The sequence below is a fragment of the Ctenopharyngodon idella genome, chromosome 4 (assembly GCF_019924925.1).
Source record: "Ctenopharyngodon idella isolate HZGC_01 chromosome 4, HZGC01, whole genome shotgun sequence".
Lineage (NCBI taxonomy): Eukaryota > Metazoa > Chordata > Actinopteri > Cypriniformes > Xenocyprididae > Ctenopharyngodon > Ctenopharyngodon idella.
The window spans coordinates 3,305,001-3,318,286 of NC_067223.1; the positions used below are offsets into that span (position 1 = coordinate 3,305,001).

General features: G+C 39.3%; 1 protein-coding gene across 15 annotated transcripts in view; it reads left to right on the forward strand.

Annotated features, from left to right (window-relative positions):
* The window catches only part of magi2a (membrane associated guanylate kinase, WW and PDZ domain containing 2a), a 238,717-nt gene that overhangs the window by 169,341 nt on the left and 56,090 nt on the right, over positions 1-13,286 (forward strand). For 11 of the 15 annotated variants that reach the window (XM_051890872.1, XM_051890871.1, XM_051890874.1 and 8 more), the window contains exons 8-10: positions 670-791; positions 7,172-7,306; positions 9,837-10,019. In XM_051890872.1, the coding sequence (XP_051746832.1) occupies positions 670-791; positions 7,172-7,306; positions 9,837-10,019 (440 nt within the window). The remainder of the gene's footprint in view (positions 1-669; positions 792-7,171; positions 7,307-9,836; positions 10,020-13,286) is intronic. The other 4 variants (XM_051890878.1, XM_051890877.1, XM_051890867.1 and 1 more) reach the window with 1 other exon arrangement.

Sequence of the window (13,286 nt, forward strand, 5' to 3'; positions counted from 1 at the left end):
CTTGTTCGTCGGCTGACTAAGTTTACCCAGTGTGTTCCGCACTGTCGGCTGAAGTTGGTTCCCGCTGGCTTTTTTTTTCCGGCCGATTCGATATGTTGAATCGACGTTGGAGCTTATCGGTCAGGCGGGCCATCTGAAAATTCTGATTGTCTGTTCAGCTACTGCCACCTGCTGCTACGGAAAGGCATTTCTTCTTACGCAGGCGCAGAACAGACGTGCTACTTGGCTGTCAGGTATCAAGCATCGGTTTGGTGTGTCTGGGCAACTTTGGACCCAGACGCTGCCAACGTGAGCTAACCCCGCTGTCTGCTTTCATCACCACTAGTTCGTCGGCGACGGCTTGGTGTGTTCCGGGCTTTAGAGTACCTTTAGCATAAGGCTGGAATACACCACATGACTTTTGCCAATATTTTTGCCCTGATTTTCAGTTTGACAAGTCAATGATAGTTGCGAAAAAGTCAGAGCCAGTCTGCAGATATAGCTGCGGCCTATAGAGTGTTCCAAATCAGTTACTTATGAGGCTCCATTTCAGCTAAAATGCTCCCTCGAAGGCAGTAGTCAGCAAGGCAGATCGCTAGGTGGCTCATATATTGAATAGTCATGTATTTTCAAGTAGCCACTCAAGAAATACGCTTGAACGAGTCTCTGTTTCTGGTTTTCTGATTGCAGTCACATAAACCGAAGGACTCAATTTGAGAACCCAGTTTTAGAGGCCAAGAGAAGACTCCAACAGCAGCAGCAGATGCAGAGTCAGGGCTTGTCCTCTCTCCCCCTACCTACAGTCTACAGAGGTAAAGTATTACTGATATCTTAACAAAGTACCTGTTGATTTTAAGGTGTACTAATGCAAATCTGGGTAAAAATTATGGTGTTCTCAACCACCTTATCTTAGGCACACTGATGACATCATAATAACAATTATCTGCTTATTATCTCCAATGCAATGACATGTTTAACATCAGATCTGCTGGAATTGTTGATTGAGCCTTGATGTTCATGACTATTATTATATTTCTCTTATGAGCTCAGTGTCTGTCTGTCTCCATAGAAACACATCTAAGCTCAGACATTGTCTTTGGTAGTGTACCATCTGTGAGTGAACTTATTGTTAAGCATATTACTTCCTTACAGCCAGACCTTTGGAATTATTAGTTTTACTTCACCCAGAAATGAAAATTCTGTCCATATTTACTCGTGCACATGCTGTTTGAAACCTGTATGGTTTTCTTGGAACACAAAAGGAGAAATTATGAAGACCTGGTCTTTTTTTCCCATGCACTTACATTTAGCTGAATTCAAGCTTCAAAAAAAGAGAAGATGCAAAACCACCAGCATCCCCTCCCCTCAAGTCAATGAACTGAACCTGAGAACCAAATCATTCAGACTGGCTTTGTGAACCAGATCACCTGATTTATTGCCAATATTACACTTAAATGAACCATTTATTCACAAATAGCTTCTTTCACTTATCCCTAAATAATGACTTAAATTTGTGTAGTATGCCTTATATATAGGGCCTTTCGCACCAAATAGTTCTAGGAACTCAGTTATGGGAACTAACCACTAGGATAGTTCCCCGAGAACTAATTTATCCCTGGGGCATTCACACCGGGAATAGGAACTGTGAAGCGGCCGACCGCGGCGTCTTTAAGCGCAGCATTTTCAAACGCTAAAAACCGGTGGAAGATGCCGTGATCGCAGATGTGTTTGTTGTGTGTCGTGGGTTTCGTGATAACGGAGGTGGAATGTAAACGCATAATTTACGCGACTGAAAGAGGGGCTAAGAGAGACGAAATCTCCTATGACAACTTTTAGTATTACATATCATCAAGGCGGAGAAAAGAACACAACCCTGCAGACAACAGGTAAATGCTGTTATCGCTGTTTTCCATGTTCGTGAAGTAAATATGTTTACACAGCTTTTTAAAAATGCCGGGTGCTGGTGTTTGACATGCGTTTGACCAATCAACGTACGTTCACGTCACTGATAGTTCCTATAGTGCTGGTTTAGACCCTACTCTGAAGTAGGAGCAGTGTTGGGTGTAACGCGTTACTAAGTAACTGTAATTAAATTATTTGTCCACTGAAAAAGTAAATTAAGGGATTACTGTTCATTTTTAGGTAATTTAATTACAGTTACTTATAATGTACTTGCGTTACATACTGTAAATTAGTTCAACAGTTCTGTTTAAATCAATATTGAATTTAAAATCTAAATTTGTCGTCTAAAGGTAAAAGTGAACGCTGCCTCTTTAAAATCGTTAACTGTAGTGCAGTTGCGCGTGAGTTCGCAACTTTTAACCAGTTGGCTGCGTAGTCGCTGTCTGAAGCGAGTGGCTTTTTTGCAGAATGGAAATATTCCAATTACTTCACTTTTTTGACACAGGTAGGCAAGAACATTACGGTAAAATGTAAGCTATGTCCTAGAGAGAAAAAACTGCGCGCGCTCTCTGAGAGACGGTCTTCAGTCAAGTGCGCTCTCAATCAAAGCGCACACACATAGCCGCCTCTCGCGAGTGTCAGATTTTCGCGGTTTATTACACATAAACGTTCAAATACACACACAGTTATGTCAAAATGCCCGTTTTGGCGTATATTTGCGTTGGTTATGTGAATGTGAACAGCATGTGTAACAGCATATTGTCTCCGTCCGTTAGGTCTTAGTGACAGCAGCCTTTAAAACATGCTACTGTCTACTATTGGCTGTCTGTATTATAAATGATAATCAAACAACAAAAGAAAAGCTTTAATAAGGATTAATCTATATTTAATTTATACAGTTATGACTATGCAGAGTTATTTTATATTTGATTATTCAATTTCTGTGGTATTTTTACTTACTACTATTAGACCTACCTGGGGAAAAAAAAAAAAGAAGCATTGTTTTGTTTGTATTTTTATATATTTTTACCGTGGTATCGAGTATTGTGCACTTTTGGTGGTATCGGTACCGACTACTAGGTTTTTGGTATAGTGACATCCCTATTTGTTACTAAAAAAAATTTAAGTATTATAAAGTAAATAAAGGTATTATAGTATATGTTTTAATAACGTTAAAATGTTTTAAAAAGCTATAAAAGGCTAAACTATTCCATGTCTGACTAAATTATTAAAAGAGTTTCCTTTCTATTGTCTATCCGGTCAAGGTTTATAGGGATTTTAAGAAGTAATTAGTAAGTTACTTATTGAGTAATTAAATTACTTTTCTACGGAAGCCCTAAACGGCCATGGATTATTATTTTTTTCTATCTTGTTTTGTCGTGATCACGACTTATTTTCTTGTGATCTCGAGATAACAAAAGTTGTTTTGTCGTGATCACGACTTAATTTTCTCGTGATCTCGAGATAACAAAAGTTGTTTTCTCGTGATCACGACTTAATCTCTGCTCTAAATTACACAAATGTGCCAACAGGTGTCAGTATATTACCAAATTTAACTGATGATGTGCGGTAATTATCCACTTTACTGTATTAGGCCTAGTTCGTAGCCTATTGGCCCAGATTGTACGAGTTTCGGACAGAGAGAGTCTTCGTGATCGCTTTATTTTGTGCAGTATTGTGTGCGTTAAGTAATTAACTTAACTGTTAAATGCTTGAATATGATTATTTTGCTTGAAAGTGTATCTGTTATCGTTCTGACTAGTGCATGACTCACCACAGTTTCACGACCGCAATAGTTCGGTGTGATACTAAACTTATTGCTTATTAAAACTAATTTTGATGTCACTGTATAGTATTCTGTTTGCACCTTATTGTGCATCTTTAAGACGCCATTTTAATCATCGCAGTTTCAGTGTTCGTTTCACTCACTCAATGTATATTGATAAGAAATATGATTTATAGCCATGTCATTTAATTCAGTGATAGTGTGTAACCTATTGTATTTTCTACATTTCTTTGGAAACAACACACATACATAAACACTCTTCTCAAACAGCATCCCAAGATTGTTTTAGCCTATATCAACTGGATTAAAGTTTTGTTTTTTGGAAATCTGGAGTATTGCACCTCTTTTTAATGGAAGCTGGAGGAAGAAAGTTTAATGATATCACAGCCTATCCGTACATTTATTGAACAGTGATTGATTAGCCTATATGTATTTATTTATTGTAAACTTTATTATTAAGTGAAGTAAACATGATATAAGAGCACATGATTTATCCGTCGATCAGATGCACGTGAAAGTTTCAGAATCAATCACTGTAAAAAGAACTTTTATGTCGAGATGACGAGAAAACAACTTTTGTTATCTCGAGATCACGAGAAAATAACTTTTGTTATCTCGAGATCACGAGAAAATAACTTTTGTTATCTCGAGATCACGAGAAAATAAGTCGTGATCACGACAAAACAAGATAGAAAAAAATAATAATCCATGGCCGTTTAGGGCTTCCGTACTTTTCAGACAGATTAATTAGAAAAGTATTTTAAATACAACATTGATGATGTAATTAGTAATTAATTACTTTTTTGAAGTAACTTACCCAACACTGAGTAGGTGTAACTAATTTAGTTCCCCCAAAAGGAGTTCCTAGAACTAAAATCGTTCCTAGTTCCTGCGTTGTGAACACGGCAAAATCTGGATACTTAGCCAATAGTTCTGGGAACTATGAAAAGGTTCCTCCGGTGCGAAAGCCCCTTATGACACACAAGTCATATGGACAATTTTATGATTTTATTGTGCTTATGCATGCTTTTTAAAGCTTGAAAGCCTTTGTCTCTATTCATTGTAAATGCATGGAGGGAATAAAACAGTATTTCATTCAGAATATCTCCTTTTGTGTTCCATGGAAGAATGAAGAACATTCAAGTTTGTATGAGCATGAGAATGATTAAATAATGACATAATTTTCATTTTTGGTGAACTAATCCTGTAAATACAGTCTATTTGAGCTAAGCCTGAGCGCTTCCTGTTTTCTCTGAGACTCAGTTATTGAATGAGAATGTCTCCTTTCAAATTTTTGACCTTGGATTGATTATGGTTAGAAGCATTTCTTGTAATAATTCCTGTTTAAGTTTATCCATTCAGCATTGTCATGCTGCTACCCACATGAAGTAAGGGGCAAAGTTCAGCCAGAAAGGGCGTTAAAAAAGAAGAACTTTCTCTAACTTGTTTCAGTCCATCTTTCAGAGAGAGCATGCTGCACTAGAAACCTCCAACATACCTACAATATAAAGTACTGTATGTGGACATCTGAACACCACATATGTGCTTGTTATATTTAATTTCAAAACTATAGCCATTAATGAGCTCTCAACAGCTCTCACTCATCTGGGAAGGCTTTCCACTATAGATGTTGGATCATGTCTGGAGGGATATGCTCCTGTTTAGACAAAATAGCATCAGTGAGGTTATTGTCTGTGTTTTAATTCATCCCTAAGGTTTTCGATAGGAGCTCAGGTCTAGTCTTTGAGCAGGCCACTCAAGTTCTTCCATACCAGAATCATTTATATGTCGTCTTATATGGTCATACTAGAGTAGCAAATTGCTCTCCACAAAAATGGAAGTACTGTATACTGTTAATAACTGTGTTTACTCAGTTTTGTCTTCCTTAGAATTCTAGTCAGACTGGTTCCTTAGAAGGGGTTGTCCACATGTTAAGCGTGATTTCATCCTTGTTGATCCTGGAACAACATTCCAATCAGATTAGAGGGTAGGTTTATAGTTAATGTCAAATTTAGGCTTACAACAAGGGTTAGGGGCTTTTACACCATTCATATTCACCTATAATTTTGTTCTGATTTTAGAGATAGAGTAGGGTTAGGTTTATGGGTTAGGGATAGGTTTAGGACTGTTTTTGGACAGAAATGTTGTTCCAGTATTAACAAAAGATGTTGTTCCAGAAACATGTCTTACTTGGAAAAATCACGGTGACTGTTAGTCATGTAGTGTCAGACCATGTGTGCACAAGAGAGAGGTACAGTACCTTGAGATTTAAGCAAAAATGGACATTAGAGGACTGAGAAATCATATGCTTGATCTGGATGCTCAGTCTCTCAGATGCTCAGATGTTAAATGTGGACAATACAGAGCGTACTTCTTTAATCTATAGGAATACCTCCTCTTTCATTAGTAGATCAACCCTTTGTGGTGACTGCAATTTGCCAAGTAGGACATGTTCCTGGATCAACATATTTTGTTGGTACTTAAGTTACCCTATTCCTAGACACAAACCCTAATCATAACTATCCATAAACCAAAGAAATATTATAGGATGATAATATTCTTGAGGCTTCAGCTCCAGCCCTATCCATAAGGCCATGTTTCCACCAAAGCATTTTTAGCCAGCTGAAAACGCCTAGCTGTGGGTGCTTGAGAGCTGTGCAGCATTTGATACGGAATATCCGTGGGAGTGTTACTAGTATCTCATTTCACATATAGTTTGCTTCTGTATTGTTTCTATATAAAAATGTCGATATAATGTAAAGTATTTGCTCTAGCTCTTGTTTTAAATTATTTTGTTCCATTATTATGCTTGTTGTTGTCATCTGTTGACGTTGTACATGCAGAATGTGGCGGTTGGTCGGTGTTGTATTTGTCCCGCCCCCACCTCCACTGTGATTGGACAGCTGGGTAAAAAGTGACAGTGATGAGTGCTGCATTTTACCCAAAGCTGAACATTCTTCAACTCTCGCCGATCGGTAAAAAATGCTAAGCGCTCAGCGCTACAGCATGAAATAGACACTCAGCGCCTCGTTACGTGCCAGGTGTTTAAAAACGTGGCACTCCCATTGAAAACAATTGGAAAAATACGCTAGAATACTTGGTGGACACACGGCCTAATGCTAAATTTAGCCCTAAAATCTCATTGTTGGGAACATTCTTCCAGGACCAACAAGGATGTTCAACTTGGCAAAATCACCCTAGATTTCCTGTTAAAATGTAACACTTTTATGTCCATAGTACACCAAATTTGTATCCTTCAATGCCATTTACAGATTTTCTATGTGAGTGGAGGATGCAACCCCAGTCCTATGTCTAACCTTAAACTCTAAAACCAGATTATTCACAGTTGTTCCAGGACCAACATGGGTGTTCAACTTGGCAAAATCACTCTAGCTTTTCTTTTCAAATGTAACTCTACTATGTCCATAGTAGACATACCTTATATCTTTCAATGACATTTCTCGATTTCCTATGTGAGTTGAGGGTTTTTGTTCTTTGTAACAGTGGAGGAGAGCCCCTCCTCTGCCACCCTACCAAGGGCCAGACTGGCATATGTGGGTCCCGCACCCGAGCGCTCTCACAGTCTCACTGACCTGTCCGAGGCACCCCTGTACCGGGCCGGTGTGTTTGGACTTCATGGTACGTCCCTTGACCGGTGCCCCCTTTGTGCAAGGGGAGACTACAGCAGGAGTCAATTCGCCTGGCCTGTTTTTGCATAGTCCTTAAGTCCTTTTAAGGAGCAATCTCTGGTTTCAGTGGAACCAGTGGAGACTTTTTGTTGGCTTTTAATTTTTTGGTTTTGTATTTTACTTTTTGCCTGTGCTTCCAGGACACATATGAGTACATATACCCTGCTGAATAGACTAGCATAACTGGTCTCCATCATATGTTTGGGATGCTGGTTTATAACAAATGGCTGTTGTTTCCATAAGCCAAGTAACCAATAACTACCAACTAGATTTGTGACTAGTCAGATTATCCAGTTTAATTTTAACTTCAATATTTAAGCTTTAATATTTTAAAGTTAATATTAAGGTAGCTTTAATTGTTCATATCATTATTCATATTAGAATTAAGATTAAAATAATGTTATATTCACAACTTGGGGTTTACGTCATATATTTTGAAAGCACCATACACAGATATATTCCGACTGACTGTTATGACGCTTTTCCACTGCATGATATGGTTTGATATGGCTCACTTTTTGGCGCTTTTCCACTGCATGGGACGGCTCAGTATGGAACTGAAAGATTCTATGTTTAAAGTGCAGGTCTCAGCATTGAAGGAATGTAGACAGAGGGTCTTTTGTCCTCTGTTGAAGCTGTATACTATACTATAACATCTGATTCTCTTTATGTACCGGAAGAACTTCCATGTAAGGTATGAGGCTCTGCTAGGACCTAATGGTGAGATGAGAAATGGTCCCTGCCTTTTGTATTGCAAGAATGGAAGGGGTCTTCTTGGATCCCCAGGAAGGCAGGGGTACTTAGCCGGAAGTTGACCATATTTATACTTGTTTTTCTATATGTATCACATTCCTATACCATGAGCTGATATGATGTACTCTCTCTTTCATTGGTTAAATCCATACTACACCCCTTGTACTCTTTCTATATAATCTCAGACCCCGCTCAATAAAGATGAGGCTTTTTAATCTCCCTTGGCGCTGAGTGATTGTTCATTCAATTGCTAATTAAGAGGACTGGGATGAGGCACGCCTCGGGACTAATTTCCTAACAGGAACGGTACGGCTCGCTTAAATAGTACCACCTCGGTTGAGGTTCCAAGCGAGCCGTACCGATACTACATGTGACGTGTAAACACTGCAGATCACTGATTGGGCAGAGAGAATCGTCACTACCAGCATCATTTGATTTGAAACTCGAGACACCAAACGTGTTAGATTTAAATAGTCAGGAACAGCCACTGCAGTATCATTTGTTCACGAAACGACTTGCTTTAAACGACTGTTGCACGCAACTTGAAAAAAGAAATGGCTGTATCGTGGTCAGTAGACGAGGTGCAGACTCGTTGGTAGACAAGGAGTGGATCCACGGCAGTAGAGGCGCCGCAACTATAACAATCAATCTATAATCCCAACAACTTTGAAGCGGTACTAACTGCAAAGAAAAAGCAAACCGAAAGTAAAGTGAGTCAAGTCGAGTAGTACCACGCAGTGGAAAAGTGCCATTAGTGCCCCAAAATCCTCTCTGAAGACATCAAGCTTTTCATGATGCGATCAACTCCCAATAGACAAAATTAAGTCCCGCTCTTAATTTTATTCTCATTGAGTACACTATTTCTCTTTGAAAATTCTGATTACAGAGGTAAAATGAGTGGCGTATGCTATTTTGTGTTGACTTTAAAACCATCCAGACAACCTACAAACTTTGCCCATCTGTATTTTCTCTTTTAACCAACAAGGCTACCATGGTCAACCAGCTGCTCCAGCTTTGTGCTTGTCCATCAGGTAGATCAGCACCAAACAAGCATAGATCAGCACAGAATTTCATGCTGGTCTTTCAGCAGGGTATCTGAACCGGCTATTGTCCCTAACAAACGCATGGCAGAAACTGCTAAAAGACTAGATTTGGCCTAGATGATGGTGAAAAAAAAGACTTAAGAACCTCTCAAATAAGAAAAAAAGATCGAGTGACTATGGCTGGCATATTGTAACTTCATACTGTGTACTGAAGTAGGCATCTCTTCAGTTTCGAAGAAGCAGCTCTTCAGTACAAAGGTCCTTGTTGGTGTGCAATTACGGCGAAACGGCTTCTCCAGAACAGTTTTCGAGACTGCGTTTCTCCACTCTGAGAGAACAGAAGAACCGCTCTGCCTGTGCTGGTTCTTCTCCTGGCTTTTTTTTTGCTTAAGTCTTGGCTGTCCTGTGAGATGGCCCTGGACAAGGCTAAACACTGTTGAGTGTAACATTGGAGTATGCCTAAAGAGCCAAAAGTGAGGTTTGAGCAAAAAACAAGCCATCATGTCTCTGTATGTTTGGCTGTAAGCAGAGCGCTTGGCCTTCTACCCACAATTCCCCAGTGTGATGTGATCTGCTGCTTTTGATGGGTTTGGAGTGGCTTTTACAAAGTAACCCATTAATTTCTGGATATCTTCTGCTTGATTACAATCTCATGTTTCTATCTGCGTTTCTTCACCCTGGCAGAGAAGCCTCTGTTCACGCGGGACCCTACTCAGCTGAAGGGCAGCTTTCTGTCTACAGCCCTGCAGAAAAGCAACATGGGATTTGGCTTCACTATCATCGGCGGTGATGAACCGGATGAGTTTCTACAGGTCAAAAGTGTCATACCGGATGGGCCTGCTGCACAAGATGGGAAAATGGCTACAGGTAAGCACACACACATACACACTTGCAGGTCAATGTTTGAACGGCACTAATGTGCTATTCTCACTCAAACAGAGCTCCCAGCTGGCCAGTCTCTCTCAATCTCTGTTTGCACCCACACTACTGACAAGGTTACGGTGTGAATCTGTCATTTTATTGGTTGATAGTGCATTAGGGACATCCAGGGGTTAAAAGCATTTACGGACAGTGTATTTATTGGCTTCGTGTGTTATTCACAGCAGGGCATGTGTCCATTAATCACAGTGGGACTTTATAAACCCTGCAACTCCAGTCCAGCCTAGTGGAAGTGTGACTGCGGCAGCATTACTCACACACACATACATCAGCATTGAAATATCTCGTACATTCAGAGGGACCCGCAGTGCAGAGTTCAGAAAATAGTCAATGCGTCTCCCATGATGCTGCTTTATTGTATTATTGTTGTTGGTAGTTGTGGAAATTATCCTCTCTGCTCCTTTCCTCTCCTTTCTGCTCCTCTCTTCCACCCTTCACGCTCCCTCTGGACTCCTTGTCCTACTTGTGCTGTTTCACAGTCACACACACACACTCAGACAGTGCTCTGGAGGAGCTTCGGGTCTACGCCAGTGTGAAATATTCAATTCTGCTGAAGTACTCAGAAAACATGTCCTGCTGTGGACACAAATGTCCTGCTTTGCACATGGACATACAGTACATACAGTACATAACCATCACCAGTGTTGGGAAATGTAACTTTTGAAGACCCCATGTAATCAAAATTTGAGTTTTGTTGATTTTAGTCCATGTATGTTAGCTTTGAGGCTAATCTGTATGCTAATGTGCCTCGAAATGTTGATTAAAACTCACCTCAGCCAATAAAAACCTGACTAAAATATGAATGACTCATCCTGTACTACACAGATCCACACAAGTCCAATCAGATGGTCTCTAGAATGAGAATGTCCCTCTAGCAAGTTGCAGCTGACTAGCTAGTAGCAAATTTGGCACAATTAGTGATTCCATATTATTCACACTAATTTATCAGTACTGCTCACTTAGTTTTGTTGTGGCCACAACATATGAACTTGTGAGTAATATGTAGTGAGCACAAGATATTATTTTGAGGACCTGAAAGGTCATAAAATCCTTTAGTCATGGCCTCAAGATCCTGCATTGAGGGAACAACATCCGTTTTTCATTGCCTATAATTAAACAGACCTACATAACCTACATTTTTTAATTTTGAATTACAAATGAATGACAAAAAGATGCTGCTTATTACAATTCAGATGCCAGATATCATTAAATCATTGCAATTCATTAAATTGTTGACTCAACGGATTCATTAAAACACTGAATGGTTCACAACTGAAACAACAGATGTGAACGAAACAATTTTCTTATAAGATTGATTCAAAAACACAGATTCATTCAAGAACAAAACACCACTAATTACATTTTCAGAATTATCCTTACTAATATATTACTGACTAGACCAACTGAAATATATACCGATTAGGCATAACATTATGACCACTGACAGGTGAAGTGAATAACACTGATTATTTCTTCATCACGGCACCTGTTAGTGGGTGAGATATATTAGGCAGCAAGTGAACGTTTTGTCCTCAAAGTTGATGTGTTAGAAACAGGAAAAATGGGCAAGCGTGAGTGAGTTTGACAAGTGCCAAATTGTGATGGCTAGACAACTAGGTCAGAGCATCTCCAAAACTGCAGCTCTTCTGGGGTGTTCCCGGGCTGCAGTGGTCAGTATCTATCAAAAGTGCTCCAAGGAAGGAACAGTGGTGAACCGGTGACAGGGTCATGGGCGGCCAAGGCTCATTGATGCACATGGGGAGTGAAGGCTGGCCCATGTGGTCCAATCCAACAGATGAGCTACTGTAGCTCAAGTTGCTCAAGAAGTTAATGCTGGTTCTGATAGAAAGGTGTCAGAATACACAGTGCATCGCAGTTTGTTGCGTATGGAGCTGTATAGCCGCAGACCAATCAGCACCCCCATTTTTTTTCTTTTTTTTTTCTTTGGCATTATCTAACACTCACTTTAATCCTTAAAAAAACATGGATAATTTAACACTATTAAATGTAACCTTAAGAAATCTTAAAATGAATATCTATTTTTCATAATGTACATTATAATGTGAGGCATAAATAGACTAAATAGACAGCATTTAAATGATTAATTTAGCGTTTTATGTTTAATTTATTTAGACAAAAATGGTATAGAAATTTAATATTGGCCATTTTTCCATAACAAGAAAATAATTATTGGTTAATATTTACTGGTTTTGAATATACACCGTTATACAAGAGTTACATTTTCAAACAATTAATGTGTTACTTTTCTATTCATTAGTGGTGTTTGCTAAGGCAAATCACATTATTAATATTACTCATATTTTTGATACTTACAAGATAACACTCACCAACACAATAATCATAACTCTATAAAACCTCATCCACAAATTAATGTTAATGTGACATAAACGTGACATGTATTCCTCTCTCTCTCCTGTACTCCTGGCTAAGTGCTTCCTTGGTAAATTAAAGCTATCATGCAGAGTGCTGGGATTTGCTGCGTGACATGCTTCACTTCCTTCGTCTTAGAGCCCTGTCACCCACCCCATCCACGCCCACTATAGATGCCTCTGCGGCGCTGATGTTTGCTCTGCCCCTCACAGCTGTGCCTGAGTCCTCTCATAAAGAACTTAACAAGCAGATAATGAGTTGAATCAGGTGTACCAGTGTGCTGCAGAGGGACAGGAAGCACTCAAGTCATATGCCTCCTGGAGGATCTCTGCATTTGATGTTTAGAGCTTCATTTGTGTAGGATGTCTATTGTTTCTCAGCAGCGATGTTTAGGGGATTGTGTATGTATTGATTGTGTTTGTTTAGAATGCCAGTCACAGAGCAGTGCTCCTTTGGGTTTCCATGCATGCACAGACAAAAGATTTCTCAGACGCTGGTTCCCAAAGCACCTCTTATATTGTCCTGCTGTCATTAGTTTTACGCAGCCCCTTCAGAACAAGACTGTAGTTCAGCTGCAGAGTTTAGTGTTTTTTTATATATATATATATATATATATACACACACACACACACACACACACACACACACACATACATATAAATATATACAGACGTGGACAAAATTGTTGGTACCCTTGATAAATATGATCAAAGATGACTGTAAAAATAAATCTGCATTGTTTATCCTTTTGATCTTTAATTCATAAAATTAGCAAAAATCTAACCATTCATTGAAGGAAAAGAA